The sequence below is a fragment of the Limulus polyphemus genome, unplaced genomic scaffold (genome assembly GCF_000517525.1).
Source record: "Limulus polyphemus unplaced genomic scaffold, Limulus_polyphemus-2.1.2 Scaffold3, whole genome shotgun sequence".
NCBI lineage: Eukaryota > Metazoa > Arthropoda > Merostomata > Xiphosura > Limulidae > Limulus > Limulus polyphemus.
This window is the reverse complement of record NW_013665613.1, coordinates 2674717-2698907: the sequence shown is the minus strand read 5'-3', so window position 1 is coordinate 2698907 and position 24191 is coordinate 2674717. Positions and strand designations below refer to the sequence as shown.

The following is a 24191-nucleotide window of genomic DNA, read 5'->3' as shown; positions in this document are numbered from 1 at the left end:
GCACTGAATATACAAAATATATATATATATACCAGAGTTTTACATATCTTTTATCATCTAAAATTCACTAAATTTAAATCACATGAAGGTGAAAAAAACACAAAACTTATAACTCACATTACCTATTCAGATAATAGCAAGCAAAACACTAATATATATATCTATATTTCTTTTATAAAGACTCTGTAAAACACCATAAACAAGATAAATTTAATTCAATGAAACAAATATCCCCTAGTAAAGGTTATTTAGTTTAATACCCTTTAAATTGTTTTATTAATTACTATACACATATTTCTTTGCCTGCTTACAACAACTAAATCATCTATGAAAATTAATTAGAATTCTATACATACTATTAAATGTACAATACTAGAAATATATGTATTTTCTATTGTAAAATGCAATTTTGTATCAATAAACCAAAAACTGTCTCTACAGTTATCAACATTTGATAACTGTAGAGAAAGTATTTCTAAAACTTAAAAAAAAAAGTGCAAAATATTCTTAAATGGTTTCGCAATTCACTCAAATACTAAACGTGCATATTCAATCAAACATTTACAAGTACATGCAGAAATCTATTGTTTGTGACTTTAAAGGAAGTTCACTATTAAATAAAAATAAATTCCAGTGAAACAATAAACTAAAAGCATTTACCTTGTATATTGCATTTACAAAATTCTTGCGGTTTAAATAGCTCCCTAAGACAAGGTCCTTTAATTGGGTCACATGACTTTCTATTAGGGCAATGTGAGAGAAAAAAAAATCATGGAACCTACTAAAGACAAGAGAAAATGAAGCACTTTATTACTAAAACTCTTTCAAACAAGACCATAAATTTCAGTTATATTTACCATATGTTCTAAAATATAAATATTGTAATCAATAAAAAACTTACTTCATTGATAGTAAAATGAAAATTTAAACAAAGACAATATAATGAACCAAGTATTTTCCTTAATATTTTAAATGTACTTCATGTAGCAGTAATATATTAATTTGGAATATAAAGATATTTGAGAGGAATAGTTTCACTAGCATTTATCCAGCAAAAACAGATTACATAAAAAAAAGTTTTTAAAAGACACCTCTGTATTTATTTTTCCATTATAGATGTATAACATCAATCTTCTTTTGTTAAAACATGGTTACTGTTGATTTTATTATAAAATTTTAGAATATTTCTTTCCATAAATTAAAATAATTCTCATAGTATACTTGTTTCATCATAGATCAAATCACAATAGTTCTATAAAAACTGGAGCCATTTTGAAGAAATCAATTGTGAAGAAATATTTGGAGCTTATCATTAAGTGCATTTAAAGAAAGTCATTCACTTACTTGATTTGAAAATATATATACACAATTTCTTAGAAATTGTTACTGATAATTTTTAAATCATAATATTACTATTACTATTAATGTGATAATATGATATCTGATTTTGAAGAAGTTGAATATAGAATCAGTAAGCTAGTTTCTCATAAGAGAATTATTTTTACAATAATTTAATGCAGAAAAACATAGGGATAAGCTATTGAGCTTCACTGTTGCTTATCTTTACATTCTTAGAAATAATACAAATTATTTATATCAGTTGATAACCTGAAAAAACTATGCTTAAAAAACAAAATGTACGTATCTCCAGAAAAGTGAGGACAGAAAAATCTCGGAAAAAATATAAACCTGTTTACTAAAATCGTTATCAACTTTGCAACTAATCCTGTCCAAAATTCAAGACATATGCACAGACACACACACACACACACATTGTAAATATTTCTAAAAATATTTTAAATTTCACCTTTCTTCTTCTAAGTTTCCTTCTTCCAGAGAAATGATAATACTCAATCCTAATCTTGTCCTTGTATGGCCAGAGGATCTTTTAGGCTGCAGGAAATAACCACAAAAAGATACAGTGAATACCAGTTTTAGTGTTATATGTGCTCTGAAGAATAACATCATTTATTCAAAATGGTAAATTAACTATAATACTTGATAACACCTATGGTATAGCACTTATTTTGTCTCAACAAAATAAAAATATTTTTATGAGTAATAGTGATACAAAACATTTTTTGCTCACTTTTATGGATATAAAATATAACCTTATCTAATCTAAAAGGTTTCTAATTTTTACAATTTAGTTACTTTTATAATAATAAGTAAAGAATACACCTGAAAAACAAGAAATATAATACTTACCTGGTTCTGCTTGTTTTTTTTGCTGTTGACTGTCGATGAAACTTAACCACACTCTTTTATAGTAGTGGTACAACTGCACTAAATAATTTCTTATTGATTAAATAATGCACTAAAGAACACAAATAACATAATAACATGTAAAAACAGACATTGTCCTATAACTACAATAATTTTTTGACTTTCTAACTATGTAAAAAGTCATTAAAAATTCAGCTAAGCTCGTCAACGTGTTTCCCAAGGGAAAAAAGTTTGAACTTGAAGTGAAACAGACAATTCTCTGTACAGAAAACAATGTAATATAATATGTAATTTTATAGATTAAAACCTTGGCTTTCTATTGATTATAAATAATATAGTATTAGACATCAGAGAAACCTATTGGATATTTGTGAAAGAATGTTACAGGTGGATGTGGCAAGAAGGGTCTCATTTTCTAGTTTATAGTCTGTCACCAAAGAAGATTGAAGTCCATAAAAATCATGCTTTGCCTGAGCAATGACAACATTTTAATGAGTAATTTATGCTAAATCTCATACTTCTGAAAGATGTGGTAAATAAATAAAGAAAACTGGATACCAAGAGAGCAAATGTCACAATTCTCATACTAGGGTAAATTGAAGATTTAAAAAAATATTCCCATATAAAATTAAGAACTTAAAACTTATATAATATTAAAATTTGGATAATTAGCTATGTTTTGATACCAAGTTTATTTGTATACCATGATAATAAAGTACATTAATTAACTTTTGATGTAACTCACTAAAACCTTTTGACATGTGCAGAAAAAATGCCCATACTGAGAGGGTTAGTTTATATAATATATGGCTTATAGTTGATAAAAAAAATTCTTATATTTTTATATTGTTTTTAAAAACGTTTTTCAAAATATGTGGATAAATAATTTCTCATCTTATAATTTCTTGTAATTTGCAAATCAAATAGATAAATTGAACAGTGCTCAAGTCTAAGCAGCATAATACCATTTGTTATAGATGTTTACCAGTTCAACTATCATTATTGGGACATTATTAGAATGCCAAATTTAAACTAGTACTTATGTTCAAAATGATAACACCAAGAATAAAATGCTGCTTTTGAAATGTCATAAATATGCTACTAATGAAAACAAAATAAATGCATCTTGGTTTAAATCACAGTGAAAAACCTTAGAAAGCAGGAAGCATAAACACCTTAGTCTCACCAATTTTTATTTATTTTCTTCTTGTTATAAAAACCAAAAAATATGCCTTTGCAAAAATTGTGAAGGAATGAGATGTTTTCAGAACTTTAAAATCACATAATACAAAATTAAACTAGTCTACATTACTTTTAAATTACGAACATGTTTATTAAGGTACTGCACAATCAGAATAAGTGAAACTGAGCAAGGACTGAGAATCAGTTTTCCACATGAGAGAAAGAAGCTTAACTTTAAGGTGCTTGATCTAGGCTGAAAAGAAAAATTATGTTTGATCTTATTAAACTATGTAATCTCATTTGAACATAAACTAAGTTAACAAGAAGTAATTTTTAGCCAATTTCATTCACATATACTGCATTTTTTAAGCCAATTTTATATCTGTTTTAGAGAAATCATGAATTAAATTAAAAAACAAATACAAAATTTTAAAATGCATTTTGCAGATAAAAAAGAAATCCAAACACCAGAAATAATAATTTTTCATTTCAATATTCAAAAAGCTTTTGATGTATAATAAAAAAGTCACTAAAACATTTGCATTTTCCCCCTCACAAATAAAAATGTATATGAACATCCAAGTTTATCAGTCAATTTCAACAAAACTCAGATTTTTCAGATTTGCAAATCTTACCTCCTCACTTTGAGGTGAATCTTCTGAACGACGTCGTAGCCAAACCTCCATGCTAGTGGTTAGATTTCGAAGCCATCTTCGCTGAAGACTACTGAAACTACCAGAATGTGATAGACTAGAACTGGCAGTGTCAGGAGTAACAGGAAAACTAAGTAGGCTATTACTACTGGCTGTGGAATGTAAAGAGTCTGCCAGGAAAGTGTGACTTCCTATAAGTTAATGTGTAAAAAACTAATGAACATTAAAGATTTTCATATGTGTTCATAACTGACAATTTTTTCATATTAATCACATTTAAACTGAAATGTTTTCACTTCTTTCTGGGTTTTATTTGTTCTTTAATAAGGAAACGTACATTTTCACTAACTTCTTTTTGTATTCAACATTTTAGTTATTAATTCAGCATAGTTTTCCCAAGATCTAATTGTCTCAAACCATTATTAATATGAAGCCTACAAATTAAAACACTTTTGCTGATATAGCTGTTCTGCTGTTGACAGCTTGATAAGTTGAACTTAAAAAACATTCAGAGCAAACATTTTGTCTGTTAACAATATCTATAAGTTAAAAAAATTAATGATATAAACATTACTGCATTGAAGTTATTAACAACTTCAGTTTAAGTAAAACTGAAAGAAATGATTTAGTCTCTTTGGAAATTATTTCTAACCTGGAAAAAAAAGATTATAACATGACTTATTAATAATAATAGAGACATCATGTTAAAAAAAAACTTACCAGAAGGCAAACAACCACCGTCATTCCTTTGCTGTAAAACAGAAGTGTGACCTGGCACATCCACGGGAACACTGTGAGCTGAAAGCAGGTTTAACTTTAATACATGTACATTGTAAGGCTGATTACAAATAGTGAATTGGTTTTAAAACAAAATATCCATATCTTAGCAAATATACAGACAAACAAATTTGTAAACAAATCTTAGAAGGCAAATCATACCTAACTCCCTCCGATATAAATAAACTGATTTTTTTCATTTTAGGTATAAAAAAATCTCCCTCTAAAGCAAGTATACCTATATAAAATATGTATGAGTGACAACATAAAAACAAACAGCATACTGCATGTGTTACAACTTATAAATAAGTTAGGTAAAGCTTGCTTAAACTATAGTTGTCTTTTATCATAACACTTGTAATATTGTAAAGTTTATAACATAACTTAATAGTCAGTCTCAAAGAAAAACAGTTTATATTCCATACTTATTTCAAACCAAACATTTTCAATACTTGGTCCGGTGTATCTTATTGAAAGAAATTAGACTTAGATAGTAATGGTAATTATCAAATGTACTTGAAGCCATTTCATACCTACACATAATGATTCCATCTTTTCACCACATTTTGATATTAGAATTTCACTAGTAGAATTGTGCAGGCTAGATGAAACTTCAAGATCCCTATCACTAAAAATAAACAACAAATATTACTAGCTCTGGAATACTTTGCAGTATATACTATGATGTCTTAAAAGTGCTAAATTGAGGTTGGAAAAGAAATATAACTCAATACTTGGAAACTGAAAACCTCATTCATACCATACCTTAATCTCTGTTTTACAATTTTGAATATAAAGAGTAATTCATATACACTATCCTACCAAAAGTTATGGGACACAGCAATGATCACACGAAGATGGATGTGACAATGAAATATGCAAAGAGTTTGGCCTATAAGAGTGATCAGTATTTTTGAACTTGTACACTGAATGATAAGTACTCGGAAAGAGCTAAGGGAGTTTCAGAGGGGAAAGATAGTTGGATGTAATTTGGAGAAAATGTTTGTATGTGCTATTGTGCAACAATTAAAAATTCTCAGGTCGACAATTGGCAACATGCTGAAAAAATGAGAGTCCACAGGTGAAAATGGGCTCAAGAAACAACCAGATAGGCATAAAATACTGACTGACAGGAGCCAAAACACCTTGAGAAGGCTGGTTACCTCATCTGGCTATCAGACTCTAGAGAATCTGTGTTTGGAGATGCGAGCAGCCACAGGCAATCCTATAAGCATTTCCATGACATGTCAAGAGCTGCATGCCATGACTTTTCATGGAAGAGCTGCAGCCCATAAGCCATTTATAATAAAAACAAATGCACACCATCAGTTGGCATGGGGTAAGGTACACTGAACCTGGATGAATGGAAATCAGTCCTGTGGAGCAACCAGTCATGCTACACGCTCTTCCAGTGTGATGGAGGATGCCTGGAGAACTCTTATTACCCAAGTGTGTCATCCAAACAGTGAAGTTTGGAGGTGGTGGTATCATGGTCTGGGGGTGCTTGGATCCTTGAATGCTGAGTCCTACACTGATGTTCTGTGTTCCTACATTGTGTCAATTTTATGGTACTGGCCCTTACACCTTCCAACATGATAATGCTCCATGTCACAAAGCAAGGATTATGAATGCATGGTTTAAAGAGAATAACATCAGACCATTGCAGTGGTCAGTAAAGAGTCCTGACCTCAACCTGATAGAACATCTTTGGGATGAACTGGAATGCAGTATTAGGGCAAGGCCAAGATGGCCTTTTTCATTAGTGGAGCTTACTAATGCTTTAAAGGAGGAGTGGAGTACAATACCACCAGCTTTCTACCAGAAATTAGAACAGTCTTCCACAGCTCATTGAAGCAGTCATTAAGGACAAATGTGGGCCAATACACTAATAATTTCTTGGAATAAAGACATGTTTTGTTCATAAATACCCTTGTCCCATGACTTTGGTAGGATAATGTATATCTATATACAATGTTTCTGTACATATTCCACTTACATTTTACAACAAGTACATTTTTTTCTGGATCTAAGATAATAATATAGTTAAAAACTTATAGCAGTTTCTAAAATGATATTATAAACCATATCAAAATAAATACTTTTTCTGTTAACACTTTATACTAAAATAGTATTAGGAACATGTTATATTTAAAGTGCTACCTTATGTTGGAATAGCAACTGTTGTTAGGTTTAGAATTTGTTACTGTACAGTGTAACAACTAGGATTAATTATGTGCTCAAGGCTTGATTTCTGGCAAGTAGTAACTCAGATAGTAAAGTATTAGTGACAAAATATATGAGTGTGCTAAGTGACATAGATGCAAGATCTAGTCAGGGCAGATTTGATAATGTTCTGATATGTTGTATTGGCACCCAACTACTGACTATTCTATTACTTAACACTATGGCAATTTTCAGGTAGGAACCAGCTTCTCAACAACTATTAGATAGCTAGACCTGCTAATAACAGCAGATATGCTCAGGACAAAAGGAGAGTAACCTGAATGTGATAACTTGACTGAGTTTCTGTAGTATGCGTGGAATAATCAGACTGACCAAGTTTGACAAAATGAGTACTATGTTTATTACAGTACAGTCAAAAAGAAATAGCAGCTTATATACTAGCACACATGAAAAGACAGTCACTTCTACTAAACTGTGATTAGCTCCACAGCTTTACTTTTCTCAGGATACTTTTGCTGAATTAAACACAATGATCTTAAATAAAGTCTTTACTTAAAGAACTCCAGGTAGAACTGAATTAAGAAAATGCACTTGAATTCAACAGGTAAACTTGGTTCCTTTGTCCAGCCCACAGCATCACCTTGTGACTTTTGTTTTCTCACAGTATTGTTCAACTGTAACATTCAGACAATGTCAACTTGACCAGCAAAGGATATTACAGTCACTAATACTTTTAACTTGGATGATATATATAGCAGGTAGAAAAAATATGACATACCTATATATCACCAGACTACCTAAGCTGATTAGACGGTAAATTAAGTAGCTTGTCTGCATGCTTGCTTAGCAGTTAGTTTAATGTACAATGTATGTATTTGAATTGTTAGCCTGTGAGGAAGCTGTGTTATAGTACTAATGAAGAAAAGCTATTTTGTGAGAGAGGTAAGATACCATTTTGGAGTGCTTTGTTCTTAATCAGCTAATCATCTGCAAATAAACTTGAGCATATTATTTTCAGTGTGATTCAGTTTTCAGTTTTAAATTATTAGCTGAATTGCCAATAGATATCAGTTATCTTTTTATTGATCATAAAAAAAATTAAATATACGTTTTTACAGAATTTCAGTAATTTTACAACTATTTTTTTATAATTCTGTTTTTCAGTGCTTTTTTATGTTAAGATTGTTTTTCTTCCTACTAGCCAGCTAGTTCTATTTAAAGTCACTACAGTAATTTTTAATTAATCTAATAAGTCAACAACAAAACTTACCCCATTTTTTTATTTGGAAGAGGTGCAGGAAAAACAACACTAAGCATCAGTTCTTGAGGTGACCTTTGCATTAAAATATACATGAAAATAATCTCAGAATGCATTTATATACTAAAAATAAATGAACAAAGAGTTTGTAGTTAATAACTTGTATAATTATAATAATGTTTAGTATATTTGAATTAAGTCTTGGAATTTTTTTTATAAACTTTGAATGATGACCCAAAAATAAAAAAATTATACCTAAATTTACTTCAATATATATAAATGGTTTTCACATATGTTGTATAAAGGAGATGAATATACATAGCTGATATGATTTACAAGCTGTACCTGCTTGAATTCAAAGATTTGACTATGTTTACTTATGTCTTCATTAGATCATAAATGTAATGATAAGCACACTGAAACATAGTTGGACTTCCATCTCCATTCAGTTGCAGCTAACACTACATCTCCAATACAGAATTACCCACAAGCAACTACGATCAAGGACTAAGTGGCACAATCTATGTTGTTGAGAGTAAAGTAAAACATACTACGAATTTTAGTGAAGTACAGTAATTTTTGTAAATAATGTACTTCAAGAGTATCATTGCTGTAATAAGCTTTATACACAAGTAACAAAATAAAAGTGGAACAAGTTGCTTGATTGAAAGAACACACCCATATGGAGAAACACTGATAAATTTATTTTCAGTAAAATGAAGCAAAATTATTTGTGGAAGATAGTGAAAATATACAACTCACTGTGTTTTAAGTTTATGTACTTTAAACATTTCTTTTAAGATTAATTTTTCTTTACACACACTTCACAGTTTCTTTCACATTGTTAAACACAGCTAAACTTTAGATATTTTCTATTGTTTTTCAGTTATGGTGTACATTTTTCTATTATTCTCTCACCTTAGATAATTAAAAGAAAAAGGAAAACTGTTTTTTGGGTCTATGGGGAGATACATAGAATTTTTTCAGTTTTGCATTTTGCAGTTTTTATTGGCATTTTTTACCACTATTTTGCTCCCTGTTGATGGATTTTCACCAAGTTTGGCATGAAGGTTTTTTTTTGGGTCCATGTGGAGAAACATAAAAAATTTGTGGGTTTACATATTTTGTGTTTTGCAGTTTTATGGGCCTTTTGCATTTTTTTACAATTACATATAAGGAGGCAACTTTTCATGTCCTAAGACAATCTTTCATTAATCATGAATTTACATAACTTCGGTCCAGGTTACAGGTACTTTAGCTACTTTTTAATGTATTAATTACATACTTTGAAATTTATTTTTTATTAGGTATCTTATTTAGTGGCCTGAAGTGTTATTTTGTTCTTTTCATTTATGTTTAAACTCAAGTTCTGTAAATATGTACTTTGTAAGTGGTTAATGAAAGTGATTCTTATGTACAGGTTTTCATTTCCCATTGCACTTAGGTTGGTTTAGAACACCTCTGTTTTCCTTCTTTTTCATGATAATAATAATTTATATTGCTCTCAGTTAGCTTTAATTTTAATTTTGGTTTGCATTGCTTTTCATTATTATTGTCTGATTATCATCCAGTTTTGACTTGACTCTGCTTCAGCAAATTACTTTTGGTTCCTTTTTTGTCTTTTTCTTCTCTCCACTTATCATGTGAGAATATAAATTAAGTGTTTCCCTTTCTTTTATGTTTCTTTGCTTTTATTTTAAGTTTAACTTTGATGTACTTGGATAATACCCAGGTTGCCAGGCCCTGAAAATAGAGCAAAGAGAAAAATGTATACTAAGTTTTTTGCTGAAATGAGTCCTCCAATATGTCCTGTTTGGGGTTCTGACAGATGTCCAGTCATGGTAGAACATTTTTTCCTATACTCAAATAAACCCTGTATAGTAGAGAGATGAAAAATTGAAGCTTCCCTTTAAAGGATGGTGCACAATTTATTCATTGAGGTAAATTCTCAAAAGGAAGACTAAAAACCAATCATAAAAGTTTTGGTGCAAAAACAATCTGAGTGATCAGTATTAAAAAGCTGTCTATAGTAATGTCTTATGTATCAGTGTTATACAGCTATAATTACGCTATGTCACATCTTTGTTAATGCTTCAATATAACAAAAACTCCATCCTGCTGCTTTTTTAAATGTCAGAAGACTAGTCCACTTATTTATTATTGGTAAAGAACTGAGAATAAGGAAAATTATTGCATCTGGCATTGAGCAGATATCTTTCACATAAAACTGCAAGAAAGATTATAAAAAGATCTCAAACTGATAATAAAATTTCATAATTCATGTTTTATACAGTATAGTTACAAATTCAATAACACTTAAAATGTACTGTATGTCAGACATCTCACAGACAGTACCAACTTGGAAAATATGATCTGAATATTCAGCCTTTGACATCAGTGTGAACTGTTTCATTTGTGGCAATAAGTGCTTACCAAAACACCCTGAGATTAGAGAGGGGCATTATTCCAACTAGGACCAAGTGGTACAAAGAGGCCAAGAAAGCAAGCCCCAGTTAGACCTGATCCACCTTCCTAGATCTACATCCACTACCAGAGCCAGAGATAATGATTGGGCTGAGGTAGACTTGCAAGATATGTCAGCCACAAGTAATGACTTTGAGTTTTTGCCAAAGAACAGGCATGATTCTGGTGTACACACTGACACCAATGATAACTCAACACCCTTCAAATGTTTGAGAGCTCTATTTTTAGAAGACAAAAGTAACGCTCTCATCACTGCTATCAACAAGTATGCCAAAGCATAAGTTGCAAAGAAAATGCCTGATCTGAGATAGCTGAAGTATTTGAACTGAACTCTCTTTACCCTCTTTGAGATGTTGAAGTTTCTTGTGATGACAACATCAATGGGCATCGACAAATGATCTAGCATTCAAGACAACTTCATCACCCAGAAGTCTCTCTACACACCCTTCTATCACCAAATGTTCAACAGGAAGACGTTTGAGGCTATTTACTCAACAATGCTTCATGTGGGCACCCCTGATGCTGGAAGTAAAAACTAAATTATGAAAATTGAAATATTTTTAAGGTATGGAGATAATTATTAGGAAATCATGAAAATAATTCTGGCAGAATGGGCAAAAAATTATGAATTTAAGGTGTTAAATAATCTCATTTTAATTTTCAACTTAAGCCCATAGCCCTTTCCATCTGTATCATATGCCACTCTTCTCTGTTTCCTTCAACATATAAAATGTTTACTTTGATTCAACTTTAGACTGATTCTTTTCTCTGTCAATCCACCTAAAACAAATGACTGCATCTGTCCTTCCACACACTAGAAACTTGACACTCTAGTTGTTGTGGAGATTAAGTAAATTGTGCTAGCTCTATTCTTGAATTACCAAAAGAAGACAAGAATAGAAATGATGGACATGAGGTCCAATTCCTGGCATAATCAAGAGTTTGGTTTGTTTTGAATTTCATTCAAAGCTACATGAGGGCTATCTGCACTAGCCATCTAATTTAGCAGCGACAGACTAGAGGGAAGGCAGCTGGTCAACATCACCTGCCACCAACTCTTGGGCTACTCTTTTACTAACAAATAGTGAGATTGACTGTCATTATTATATGCCTCCATGGCTGAAAGGGTAAACCTGTTTGGTGATGTGGATTTGAACTTGCAACCCTCAGATTGCGAGCCAAGAACTATAACCACCAGGTCATTCCAGAGAATATGTTAAGAGTTATAGCAAAGGTAAAGTTTTGTATTATCATTTATAAATAGGGTAATCATAATCTTTTGTGTCACTACCTTACAGTACATAATAATTAGCTTTTTAACCTGAAATGTACAAAATGCAATGCATCCAGCATAATGGATTTCTACCTAATAAAGAATCAACGAACTGGAGCAAAATTATATCATAAATAAAACATAAAAAAACAAGTGATTTATGGAAGGCTATTCACAAAGTTGAGATCTCTCACTAACTTCTGAAACTGAAAACAAAAATAAAATGCAATCCTTCCTGTCCTAATACATTCATGCTTTGAAGTAACCTATAACAATTGAACTACACAATATATTTTAAAATCATTTCACAAATTTACCTCCTCAAAGATGATGTAATTTTGTTAAAAAATAAATCCCCAAATGGATTTCAAAGTTTATTAAAGCAACCTCTAAACTTCAAGTCACCATTTACAACCTTATCTCCCAGAAATAAACATTTCATCTAATTCTCCTACATTCTACAACTTTGATTACACAAATATAGCTTCCCATAAAATTTCCCATTTAATATATACAAACAATTTATAAAATTTATTTTCCAAATAATAAACATTAATACATTTATTGGGATCTTTTCATATCATATCAACAGAATACCACATTATAGAATTAATTTTTTTTGTACATAAATGAGACTTACCTCACTGTATGAACTTTAACAGTATCCCCTTTGTATGACATGGTCACAGATCCAAATATCATTTCTCCAAGCATCTTAACGTCACTACATGGCTTAAGGTACTGAGGATTTAAGAAAATAAACAAATATTTACATAACAGCATCATTGTAGATACTAGTAAAGCAAATGTTACATCATGCTAAAAGATTCAAAGGCATATTGCAACATCAAGCTTCTGTTACCACTCTTTAATACAAGTTACATCTAGCTAAGATTTAACTATACATTATTACAAAAGACTTATCATACTCTCTGTCTTTTCAAACTAAACTTCAATGTAAAAGCTAGAATATTGAAATTTCAGTGTTTTATCAATTTGAAAAATAAGACAAATTCTGTAATTAACATAATCAAGTACATTCTGCTTTTAGCTCCTTCTTGTGGACATTGTTAACAAAAGTTAAAAAGATGTTTTTTTAATATGCAGCTATATCTCATTAAGTCAAAATATATAATCATGGGATTAGTTCTTTTATCATCACTGATGTTCAATAATTTCAATTCTACTTAAAGACATACATACATACATACATACATACATATACACCATGGGTTTAACCAAGGCCTCCTCAGGTGCTGAAACTAGGCTAATTTCCAATATTACAATGGCTAAAAAATTCTCACTTTAAAACATTTGTTGTCCCAAATTACAGAACGGCAATTAATATTAAAATGTATTCATTGCTCACTTAAATGAAATAAAAAACTCACTTAAAATGTTTTTTGTAAAGTAGTACATTCTATCTATGAAACAACTTGGAAACTTTCTTATGCAATCCACTGGTTGTTTACATAGATTTCCATATCCCAACCATACAAAGTGCATCTTGTAAAGACATATATGTATTTCTCTTTATTCAAATATTGTGGTGCTTTTCCAAGATAAAGGATTTTATCCTTATTTATAGACTTACAACTTCTAGGACCCACTAATAGTGTATTACAATTTCATTGCAACTGTCAGCTCTCAGTAAAACATGGTGTACCAACTAAATAATTTCATTAAAAGAAAAACCAGGTACATTGGTTTGCCCATCATGCAACATAAAGTCATCATGATCTCTGGTAGATATTATGGAAATTCAAGACAAATAGTGTTTTCTTCATATGTTAAATCTTTATGTGAGATTTCAATAACCTTTGATAAACTAGTCAAGAAATAAATACAACTCTTTGGATTGAATTTATTTGCAACTGGTACTCTTTAAAAGCTACAACAAACAAAATTATTATTGAAGTGTGAAAAATATTACCATTCATGTACATATTTCTTTCTTTATCATTTTTGCTTTCATACATTCCCTAAAAGTGTTAATTGTACCTAAATGACACAAGTCAGTAGGAAACTATTATTTTAAAAGGTCAAATTTTTACTGTGAATAACACAATGCATTTTTAATTACATTTTGGAGAGCTAAATGCTATTTATTAATAACATTAATTTTGATCATTCTGAATTGATTACTTAATAAAAAATAAACTCCAATTAGAAGCAGAAAGGCTTTTTAAAAATCATATTAAAAGTTAAGCAGTAATCAGACATTTGCTATTGTTTATGGAATCTGTAAAGCCAACTATGTGTGTGTAAATAAACTTTATTAAAATACATCATCAACAGATAAATAATTTATCTTGAGAACTGGATTGCAATGAAATATTTTTTCAATGGGTAACAATGATGAATATTTTATACCTTACAAAGGGGAAAAATAAGTCTGACTGCTGAACTAAAAAAGTCTAACGAATTTAAAAAGTTGATTATGTTGGTTAAGATTTAGTGTGGCATGATTCTGAAAAATGGTTTCTATTTCCATTTGATCAGTCACATTAGCACGTTCTTGTTATTATTCTTCCAATTAAAAATATTTATGGATTTTAATGGTCACACTTCTTTTTCTTTAATTATTTACTATCACATGACTGGTTCAGCATAAATTTGAGGGCTAAAAATCAGGTTTTGGTACTGGTGGTGGGCATAAAACAAGACAGCCTATTATGTAGCTTTGTTCTTAACAGCAATCACATGACTAATAATGTGACCCCTAGATTATCTACATATATGTATATTGTGAGCATGATTTCTCTCAGTGTTCGTTGCAATATTTCAAGTTGTTCTACATAAAGAACAGATACTGACTACTTATTAAATCATTAACCAAATGTGTATGGGGTAGGTCCAATGGACTGACCTCATACTGGAGAAGGAATGCTAACTATAATTCCAAATTTACCATGTATATCTGAACAGAATGTGGCAAGCTATTAGTAAAATGTACAAGTATGTTATACACAAAAAATAAGATGTTTTACAAAATAATTTGTACTCAACATATATTTGTGAATTGATGATGTCAGTCTGACTCAGACAAGTCAGACTGAAAGGTGATGTTCATGTGAACAATAGAAATGCTTCTGTCCATTGTACAGTTTGTATATTGCATTTGCATAATCTCTAGAATCTCCAAGATGCATATCTATAGTTTTTTCAGTATCCCTGTATCTACTCTTCTCTACCATAAACTGTTACTAAATCAGCAATATAGAGTAAAATGTATATTTGATAACTCTGACATATACATAATACCATGTTGAACAGCATTTGCCATTCATCTGTGCATATAGTTATAATTTAAGCTATACTTTTGTGTCAGAATTTAAAAATATGTTCTTCGACAATTGTCAAAATAAAAAGGCTTTTAGTTATATATTTCTTAATAGTATAAATATATACTATGTTGTTGTTGGGCTTAGGATTCTTCTACACTACAATAGGTGTCTGTGACTTGTTAGCGATAAATTCAACAATGAATTAACAGCTCGCACTTCACTTGCTTTCAAAATAATATATATATTCAGAACAAGCTAACGTATATACAATAAATTCTTCAACACTGTAGATACTATGGACATATCATAAATACTATAGATGTAGTTCTCTCCTTCTTGTCAAATATCCACTTAGGCTGATTCAATTACTTTAGAATTTCAGTTGACAAGCCGAACTATCTTTACTATTTCTATCGCATAAGTACCCTCTGTGATTCACTTACAATTGTGGCACGAGTAACTGTTTGGTCTTCTTTCTTTTGAAGATCATTTGTTCCTTTTCTCAAAGTGTACTCAGGCTGATTCAATTACTTTAGAACCACACTTTGACAGAATAAATTATTTTTCTTATCTCCGTTTCTACTGTTAGTTTCACTCTAACATATTAAATGTTAGGCCTATGTCAATAGTTAGACCTATAACTTCTGTGGTAGTTAACTTCACACCAACTTTATTTTATTTTATCTGTCTACTTCTGTCTGTCTGCTGCTTCTGTCTATGACAGTTATTTTGATTTGAACTTAATTATTTCAGAAGAAATAATTAATAGTCAGAGGTACTCGAAGATTCCGCTCGTCTCACGCTATTTATATCTATATTACCTAAATGTCTGTCCTCCTTCTATACTCTCAACATCAATGAATTATTAACAAAACTTCATACAATCATCTGCTTTTAACTCTTATTATAACAAACACTAAACAATACTAAAACATTCACTCACAAAACTAAATTAATAAATACTATCTGAATGAAACAGTCTTTTATACCATGACATTTTAATATTTATGTATTTAAACATGTATTCTGTATAACTAACAGAATGACTCAAACAGAAAAAATGTGGACACTTTGTAATGAACAAGATTAGGAGTTTATTTCAAAGTTGGGGAAGCTAGTTATTGTCAAAGTAGTTTTTATTATACATACAAGTTTATTTTTCTTAAATACACACCAGAAACATACTTAGCAGGCATTAATAATATATATATATATATATATATATGTGAGTTTCTGTCTTTGATACTGTTTTCAATAAATTATTGATTTTCAGCTTAAGTTATACACTTTACTAGCCAGCCAATTTTAATGAAAATGGATGGTAATGATACATATGTACATGTGTAAATATAGCCCATATTCCATAAATCAAGTTTTTAAATCTAGGATCATTCAAAGCCTACTAATACATCAAAATTCTATGTTATGCAGTAAACAACCAAAAAATAAACAAACTCAAATTGGTTGGGTAGCAACAAATTTAACTTAAATTATCTATATCCAAGTATGCCCCACCATAAATTAAATTCTTAAAACATTTCATCATACTAAAATGACAAACAAAAAAAGCATAGTCTTACCTGATAAACAGTGCCATCACTGGCCACTTCCCTATGCTGGTCATTTTTTCTGCGAGGTATTGTGTTTGATCCAGTTACATGGCCATTAACTTTAAGCCTTTTCAAGTCACAAGATGAATTGAGATCTTGGCGAGAAAGTTTCTTCACAGATTTTGAATCAAACAACAGTTTTCTACCTCTCCAGTCACATTCTCGGAAAAGGAGAACTCGTACTTGTTTCGAGCCATTGAATTTTGGAGGTTTCCAACTATCATTAAATACACAAATTGATTTAGAGTTCACAATTTAATAACAAAAAATATTATGGTCAAATGTAAATTTTTTTAGTCAACTTCAACGAAAAGCAATTTTTGTGTGCGAGTGTGAAATTATGAAGTCCTTAATTTCAGTTCAGTGGAATGAATAGAAAAAAATTTCTATATATCCATGTATATTTAAACCAAACTATTAATTTGTGTAATTCACACACCTTCATGAGACAACAAATTGCAATTTTAGTTCAACATAACACTTCACACATCCAAGCAAACTACATAAAATAGGACTCAAACAGCCTTTTTTTGGAAAACTTTGTAGGAAAATCAGGGTCCAGGGGAGAAGTACTGGTATTTTGGCTGATTCTGGCCCCCTCATCCCCCTAAGTCGTGTACATTATTTTTTCCTCTTGCATGACTCACCAAAATACAGCATCAGCATATAAATATTACTTTTTTTGGAAGAGAGAGGGGGACTTTCTGGTATTGTAGGTGTGGAAAATATTTGCTTGAACCTGGGCCCCAGTGAGTTGCACCAGGTGCACCCCCCCCTTTCCCAGGCCCTTATGAAAATACATGAAGATTTCAATTAAAAAATGACAGTTAAATTGAGTGGTCCTTAAAGTTAAATACAAGCCCTAAACAAAAATGCAAATTTGATATGCATAATGATTTGACATAATACTTATAGCTTAAGTCTTTGAAATTGTTTTGGAATTTTCTTTGCTAATTAAATCTTTCAGATATTAAGTAGCAAGAAAATTGATATGTACCTATTATTAAATCTTGATCACCATAACATTAAACACTGAAAAACAACCTGATTTTTGTAATTTGAAATCATACAAACCTACATTATAACTGCTGAGAATTGTAGTTTCAATAAATTGTCAGCTCTCACCAACCCAGCTACATGTATAACAGACACTCACAACTACAGCTGTATATGCATTTAGGTGTGGAAAAATTGCTTATTGTAGTTTTGAGATATGCATACCCCTGTATTACATATGCTCTTTAATCCCAAAAGCATTTGAGGTTATTCAGCTTTCCACTTAAATTTAGCACTCACGCATTCTACCTATTTTGATGTGGCACATTGTAATATGGAAACATATGAACTCTTAATTTGGTATTAAAGCCTATATTGTGATCACTTAAAATTGGTGAGTTTCAAGAGATGAAGCAATCGGCTGGTCATGGTACAAGTTTTAGCTACCTCATGTAAATTTGTATGTTTTCTCATTATGATTCCAAGAAAATGTGAAGAATATGCAAGTGGTAAGTTTAGTAGGAGAGCTAAATAGCCTCATACTCTTTTGGAATGCAAGAGTCCTAAGGTATGTAAATACCTCAAACTGGTTTTTATAGCCTATATCAAGTGAATTAGGTTTTGCTCCACGATGGAAATCTGCTAGTTTTGCGGAGGTCACAGCAACAGCAACAACAAAAAGTTTCGAACGAAACATTGCTGAATTTATATATATATATATATGACCTTTACGACATGAACACCACCACTGACAGCACGTCTGCTGTTCAATGTCTCGTTTAACCAACGTCAATTTCACGTGAAACGTGTCGATCAGCTTTCCCCTCATGTGACTATTTGTTTTTTTACTGACTGAAAGAAAGCACGTGCTCAACATTTCCTGCCGCTACCTTTATATATTCCATAAACAAAACACATTATCCAGGTGCAGCCTATGGTCGTAATATACGACGGTTCACTGGCCTACGGAATGTTGTCCAACAAGAATGAGGGCACACATGTAAGTTATAAACCGGATGCCACAGTTACGAATATTTTGTGACTATCTGTCTGATTCATGTTATATCCAAAAATCTCTATTTTTAATTTTTCTAAATATTTTTTAGATATTTTCACACAACTTTACGACCAACATATTTAAATTTTATTTTATTCTCAAAGAGTAATCACATAATCAAAAACAGTAAACGAAACATTAACAAACGTAGGTACAAAAACATGCTAATTTCCTATATTAAATTGAAGCGTTAAGTGAGAAGTTTATTTTTACGCAGTTGTTACTAGTAATCGGAATAAACTTAAAGTGATTGCCCGTAGTTTGACAAAATGAAAAGGTTCTGGCTAACTTTCAGTTTAAAGGTTTTGAGACGGCTTGAATGGGTAATGAAAAAACTATTATAAATATACAACGTTTGGACAAGATTTTCTACCTGAGGATGACAAAATCTTGTCAAAATGTCGTACATTTATAATAAAGGTTTTTCATTACCCATTCAAACTGTCTCATAACTTTTATTTTCTAAAAAGTGGGTTCCTCGTTATCAAATTTTAACTTTCATTTTACTGATATACATGGTGCTAAGTAAATACAGGAAGTAGTAAAACGACTATGTACCTAGTCGTCCCTAATTTTGAACTGATAGAGGGAAAGCAGATAGTCAAAAGCATCCGCCACCAACTTTTGGGCTACTCTAATCGAATAGCATGATTTGTCTGTTACTGTTATAAAGCACCCACGGTCTCAACGAGACACAAACCATGAACCATCAGCTTCATAGTTCATTTATTTTATTTTTTTTGTTTTTGTTTGAAGTTAAGCACAAAGCTACACAATGGGCTATCTGTGCTCTGCCCACCACGGGTATCGAAACCCGGTTTCTAGCGTTGTAAGTTCGCAGACATACTCGCTGTGCCACTGGGGGGCTCATAGTTCGTCATACTAACTACTAGGCTATGCTCAGCCTAACAGAATTGTAAAGAAAAGCTTTACGACTATATCCTAAAATGAAAAAAAAAAAGGACGAACAATGAAATTCATCTAGCGAAAATGTGGGTAAATTTGTATTAAGTTCGCGGTAAGCAGATGCCTATTTCAGTGACACAAAGTTAATTATTGGCCATTTACTTTTTTATTTCAAAATTTATGAAATATCTGTTAAACATTACAACAACACCTTGAACTAAATTACTCAAATATTTTCATTAAAAAAATTAAAATATGTATACTTCTTTCATCGAACAGGCCAAAATTTATGTTAAAAAGAAATTCAGTAGCAGACGCTCCTCTGATCACACATTCACTTACAGCAGGAATAACGAAAAATATTCAAAACTACAAATAACAGTTTCAAATCCTACTCTGTGCATTTAGGCTAAGCTTGAATCATTTGACCTTGTGCACCACCCATACACGTATGACATAGTTTTTCCTGACCTTGTAACATATAATCATTCACCTGTCAGAAAATATGCTTACACAACAAAAAGTACGTTCACATATTCTTAACTGTGTTTTTGCAGTAACATAACTAAATTCAGAGCCGGGGCTAGAGTTGGAAAGGGGGCATACCCCCAGGATCATGAAGGAGCTCCAAAATTTTAGTCAAAATCGCAAAAAAAAGTTATTCAAACGATAAGCAGTGGAAAATGAAGCTGTATATTCATTCTAGCCTATGTATGCTATGTTTTTTCACTAGCTGACAAGATGCACGCGATGTTTAATATATTACTGCATCGGTAAAATCAAACTCGCATAAGTGGAACCTGAGTGGTCAGTGATTACCATTGAGATTAATTCGTCAATTCGCTTTAATATTAATTAAAAGCTGTCGTATAGAGTTCTCAAAAACTGCCTGCACTTAAAAGTTTCGATTCGAGCCTTGCAGATATTATTTGTTGTTATATTTATCTGTCCAATTACCTTCGTTTTTCATTGACGTAAACTAGTTATTTTCCTTAAATGTATAACAAGATTTTGTGTGTCCAATATGTGAAAATGTGAGTAATGCCACTGAAGCTATTTATAGCCATCAGTACTGAAACAGCAGCGAAACCCATCCTATAGCCTACTCCGAGTATATTATAATATCTACCCATCAAAACGTTTTTTGTTTATTGTAGTAATAAGAAAACAAGTGTCAGTGTCCCACAAAAGCAAATTCTCTCCCTCTGCAATAAGGACTGAATACATGTTTAAGTCCGTAAATTTTCATATTTAATCGCTCGCAAAATATTGCAGCGAAATACATTTTAAATTGGATGTTAACACTAAATTGATTTGAATGCAATCTCCATACACGAAAGGGTTTCTTGTAACGTAATTAGATTTTCCTTCAGTATTTTGGAAAGCATAGTTCTGAAAAGGAAATAAGAACATTGTCAACATGCTACAAAGGTCAGTTGGATTAAAAAATCACTGAAATAGAACTTATATGTTAATACTATCAAACCCCTATTACAAATAAACCATTTTTTATACAAAATGTATAACGGGTTTTAAGATATTTTATTTTACTGATACAGTGGGCGAGAAATGGTTATGGTTGCTCTGAGTAATGCTTAACTGGCTAGAACCCGTTATTTTGTAGTAATGCTGCTCAAACCAAGCCAAAAGAGCAGGGTGTTAGTTTTCTTATTGTTGTATTGTGCACTCTGGAACATGGCCATGCCTGAATTGGTGAGCCTCCTTTGCTGCACTTTTTTGGATGCAGCATGTTTGAGAATGGTAAGAATCTTCACCGATTTCTCTCTCTTAGATAATCAATATGTGCAAAGATTGTAATTCTGTGGTCCAACACAACACCCAGCAAAGTTTTTAACTGTAATTTTTCTGTCTGCTTATGTCTGTTTGTTTGCTTGTTTTGGAATTTCGCGCAAAGCTACACGAGGGTCATCTGCGTTAGCCATCCCTAATTTATCAGTGAAAGACAGCTAGTCATCATCACCCACCTCAAACTATTGGGCTACTCTTTTACCAATGAATAGTGGGATTAACCATCACATTATAACACCACGTGGCTGAAAGGGCGAGCATGCTTGATGGGATGGGGGATTTGAACCCACGACCCCAGATTGCGAGTCAAGCACCCTAACCAGCTGGTCATGCCGGGCACTGCTTATGTCATTGTGAAGCTCAGGTGTGTGTGTGAGAGAGAGAGAGAGAGAGATCTAGTAGTCGTCATCCAACAAGCATTCTCTGGTGGATTGGCATTTTGTTATGTATATTCCACTGGCTTTTGCTGACCCTCCACCACTTACATTGTGAAATGCAACAATTATGTAAATGACGTTACTCTAGGCTTTCCGATGTGCTGGAGAGGAAAGAACTCAATGAGGATCCTTGTGGTAAACCAAAACCGATTTCAAAAATTTCAGGTTTTCATTGCCAAAATGCAAATATTCCCTCAGTTGTAAATACCTTCAAGATTCAACAGCACAATGTTCTGATATCTTTTTACTACTACCTTTTCTATGAGTTTTAACCGTAACATTTGACGTTGCTATTAGTCTACATCCCTTCAGTATGTGATAGTCTTTGAAGGGTTTGGGCAACAATGCTATTGAGCAGTCTCTGAGGTTTTTCTCTACTCCTTCTTCCATCACTGACAAATTGATTATTTCAGCTAGCTCTTCTTCCTATTCTATAGAGTTTTGTTTGTTTGTTTTGAATTTCGCGCAAGGCTACACGAGGGCTATCTGTGCTAGCCGTCCCTAATTTAGCAGTGTAAGACTAGAGGGAAGGCAGCTAGTCATCACCACCCACTGCCAACTCTTGGGCTACTCTTTTACCAATGAATAGTGGGATTGACCATCGCATTATAACGCCCCCACGGCTGAAAGGGCGAGCATGTTTGGTGTGACGGGGATTCGAACCCACAACCCTCAGATTGTGAATCGAGTGCCTTAACCACCTGGCCATGCCGGGCCTAGAGAGTTTTTATTTTGGATTATGTCACACCTGTTGGTTCTGATGCAGAATCATTCTTATTGCTTGAAGAATTATCTCCAATTCATACAGTGTCGATAGCATGTTCGACTGTGGAACAGCTCTGTGTTGAATTCTGTCATTAATTTCCTGTCGTGCTTGTCTCAAGGAGACCTGTCCAATTTTCTCTAGCTGTTTTGTTTTTCTCTTCAGGAAGGCATAATGTTTTTTATCCATCAGTTCTAAGGCATGCACCATTTGGTTCTTTGATATCCTAAGGCCCTTACATCAACTTTACACTATTATCGTTGCCCTGTATTGCTTGCCTAGTTCTTTCTGCATTTTGCTGGAATCTTGAGGTAGTTTTTTTGAATTATGTCTTCTGATTTATCTCACTTTCTCCTTTATTACACCTTTTAGCATCAGTCTGTTTTTCAGTCTAGTTCTTCTTTTGCTGTCAGTTCTTCCATTTGGTTTTATTGTGACTACCACAATTACTTTTCTGATTTTTCGTGTGTTTTTTTTATACTGCCGTCCTGCATATATCCATGATGACTTTGGATCCTGTTCTATATTTGACGTATTTGGCCTGAGTAAGTTTTTGAGGTGGCTCTTTCTTGGCAATATACACCAGTATGAGCTTATGGTCACTATACATTAAAGGCAATAGCTTCAACGTCAACTCAATGAGTTTAGCAGATGCAACAAGGGTGAGGTCAATGACTAAGTCAAAGTCTCCCTCTCTATTTGCTATTTTTGTGAGGTCATCGATTATTTGCTAGAATACAGCTGATGTTTTGAAGTGCGTCCTCCTGTGATCTTCAATTTACATTTTGGTCAGTGCCTATCCAGATAGAGCTCCTCTTCTCTCTCTTCTAAGTGTGTGCCTTGGAACACATTTGACATCAGGCACTCCAAGTTTTAAGCTCACAGTTTAATGTCCATATTCCTGCTGATGGCTGGGGAGGAACGTTATTATCCTGGGACTGCCAAGGTTAGAGTAGGTGGTATTTCCCACTGGAGTCAATACCTCTCCCGCTGTCACCAATTGCCTTTAGACTTCACCATAATGGCCATTAAGATGGAGTTATAATTTTAGCGCACACAGCCACTTTTACGCCTATTGAAATTATCCTGTTAGTTCTCTTTCCCAGATGTAAAACCTATCATCCCATAGTTGACAGCCTACTGCTATTTTATATATATTATTTCGTTATTTATTTACTTTATTAGTTAGTTATTTGTTCTTTTTCTCCTTTTTTTCATTTTCCCCTTTTTCGTTTTCCTTTTTCCACCATCCAATTACTAACTGTAAAAAGCTTATTCCCTTTGTCACT

General features: G+C 32.1%; 1 protein-coding gene across 6 annotated transcripts in view; it reads right to left on the bottom strand.

Moving 5' to 3' along the window:
• Nucleotides 1-24191, bottom strand: part of LOC106469845 (folliculin-interacting protein 2-like) — a 101617-nt gene that overhangs the window by 36457 nt on the left and 40969 nt on the right. For 4 of the 6 annotated variants that reach the window (XR_002613003.1, XM_013930389.2, XM_022398640.1 and 1 more), the window contains exons 2-9: nucleotides 16905-17151; nucleotides 12678-12778; nucleotides 8293-8355; nucleotides 5372-5466; nucleotides 4782-4859; nucleotides 4044-4252; nucleotides 1808-1893; nucleotides 661-781 (exon numbers count right to left, since the gene is read on the bottom strand). Coding sequence is in view for 5 of the 6 variants with exons in the window: in XM_013930389.2 (XP_013785843.1) it covers nucleotides 661-781; nucleotides 1808-1893; nucleotides 4044-4252; nucleotides 4782-4859; nucleotides 5372-5466; nucleotides 8293-8355; nucleotides 12678-12778; nucleotides 16905-17151 (1000 nt within the window). In the remaining variant the exon portion in view is untranslated. Of the gene's footprint in view, nucleotides 1-660; nucleotides 782-1807; nucleotides 1894-4043; nucleotides 4253-4781; nucleotides 4860-5371; nucleotides 5467-8292; nucleotides 8356-12677; nucleotides 12779-16904; nucleotides 17152-24191 lie in introns of those variants that run through there. The other 2 variants (XM_022398706.1, XM_022398881.1) reach the window with 2 other exon arrangements.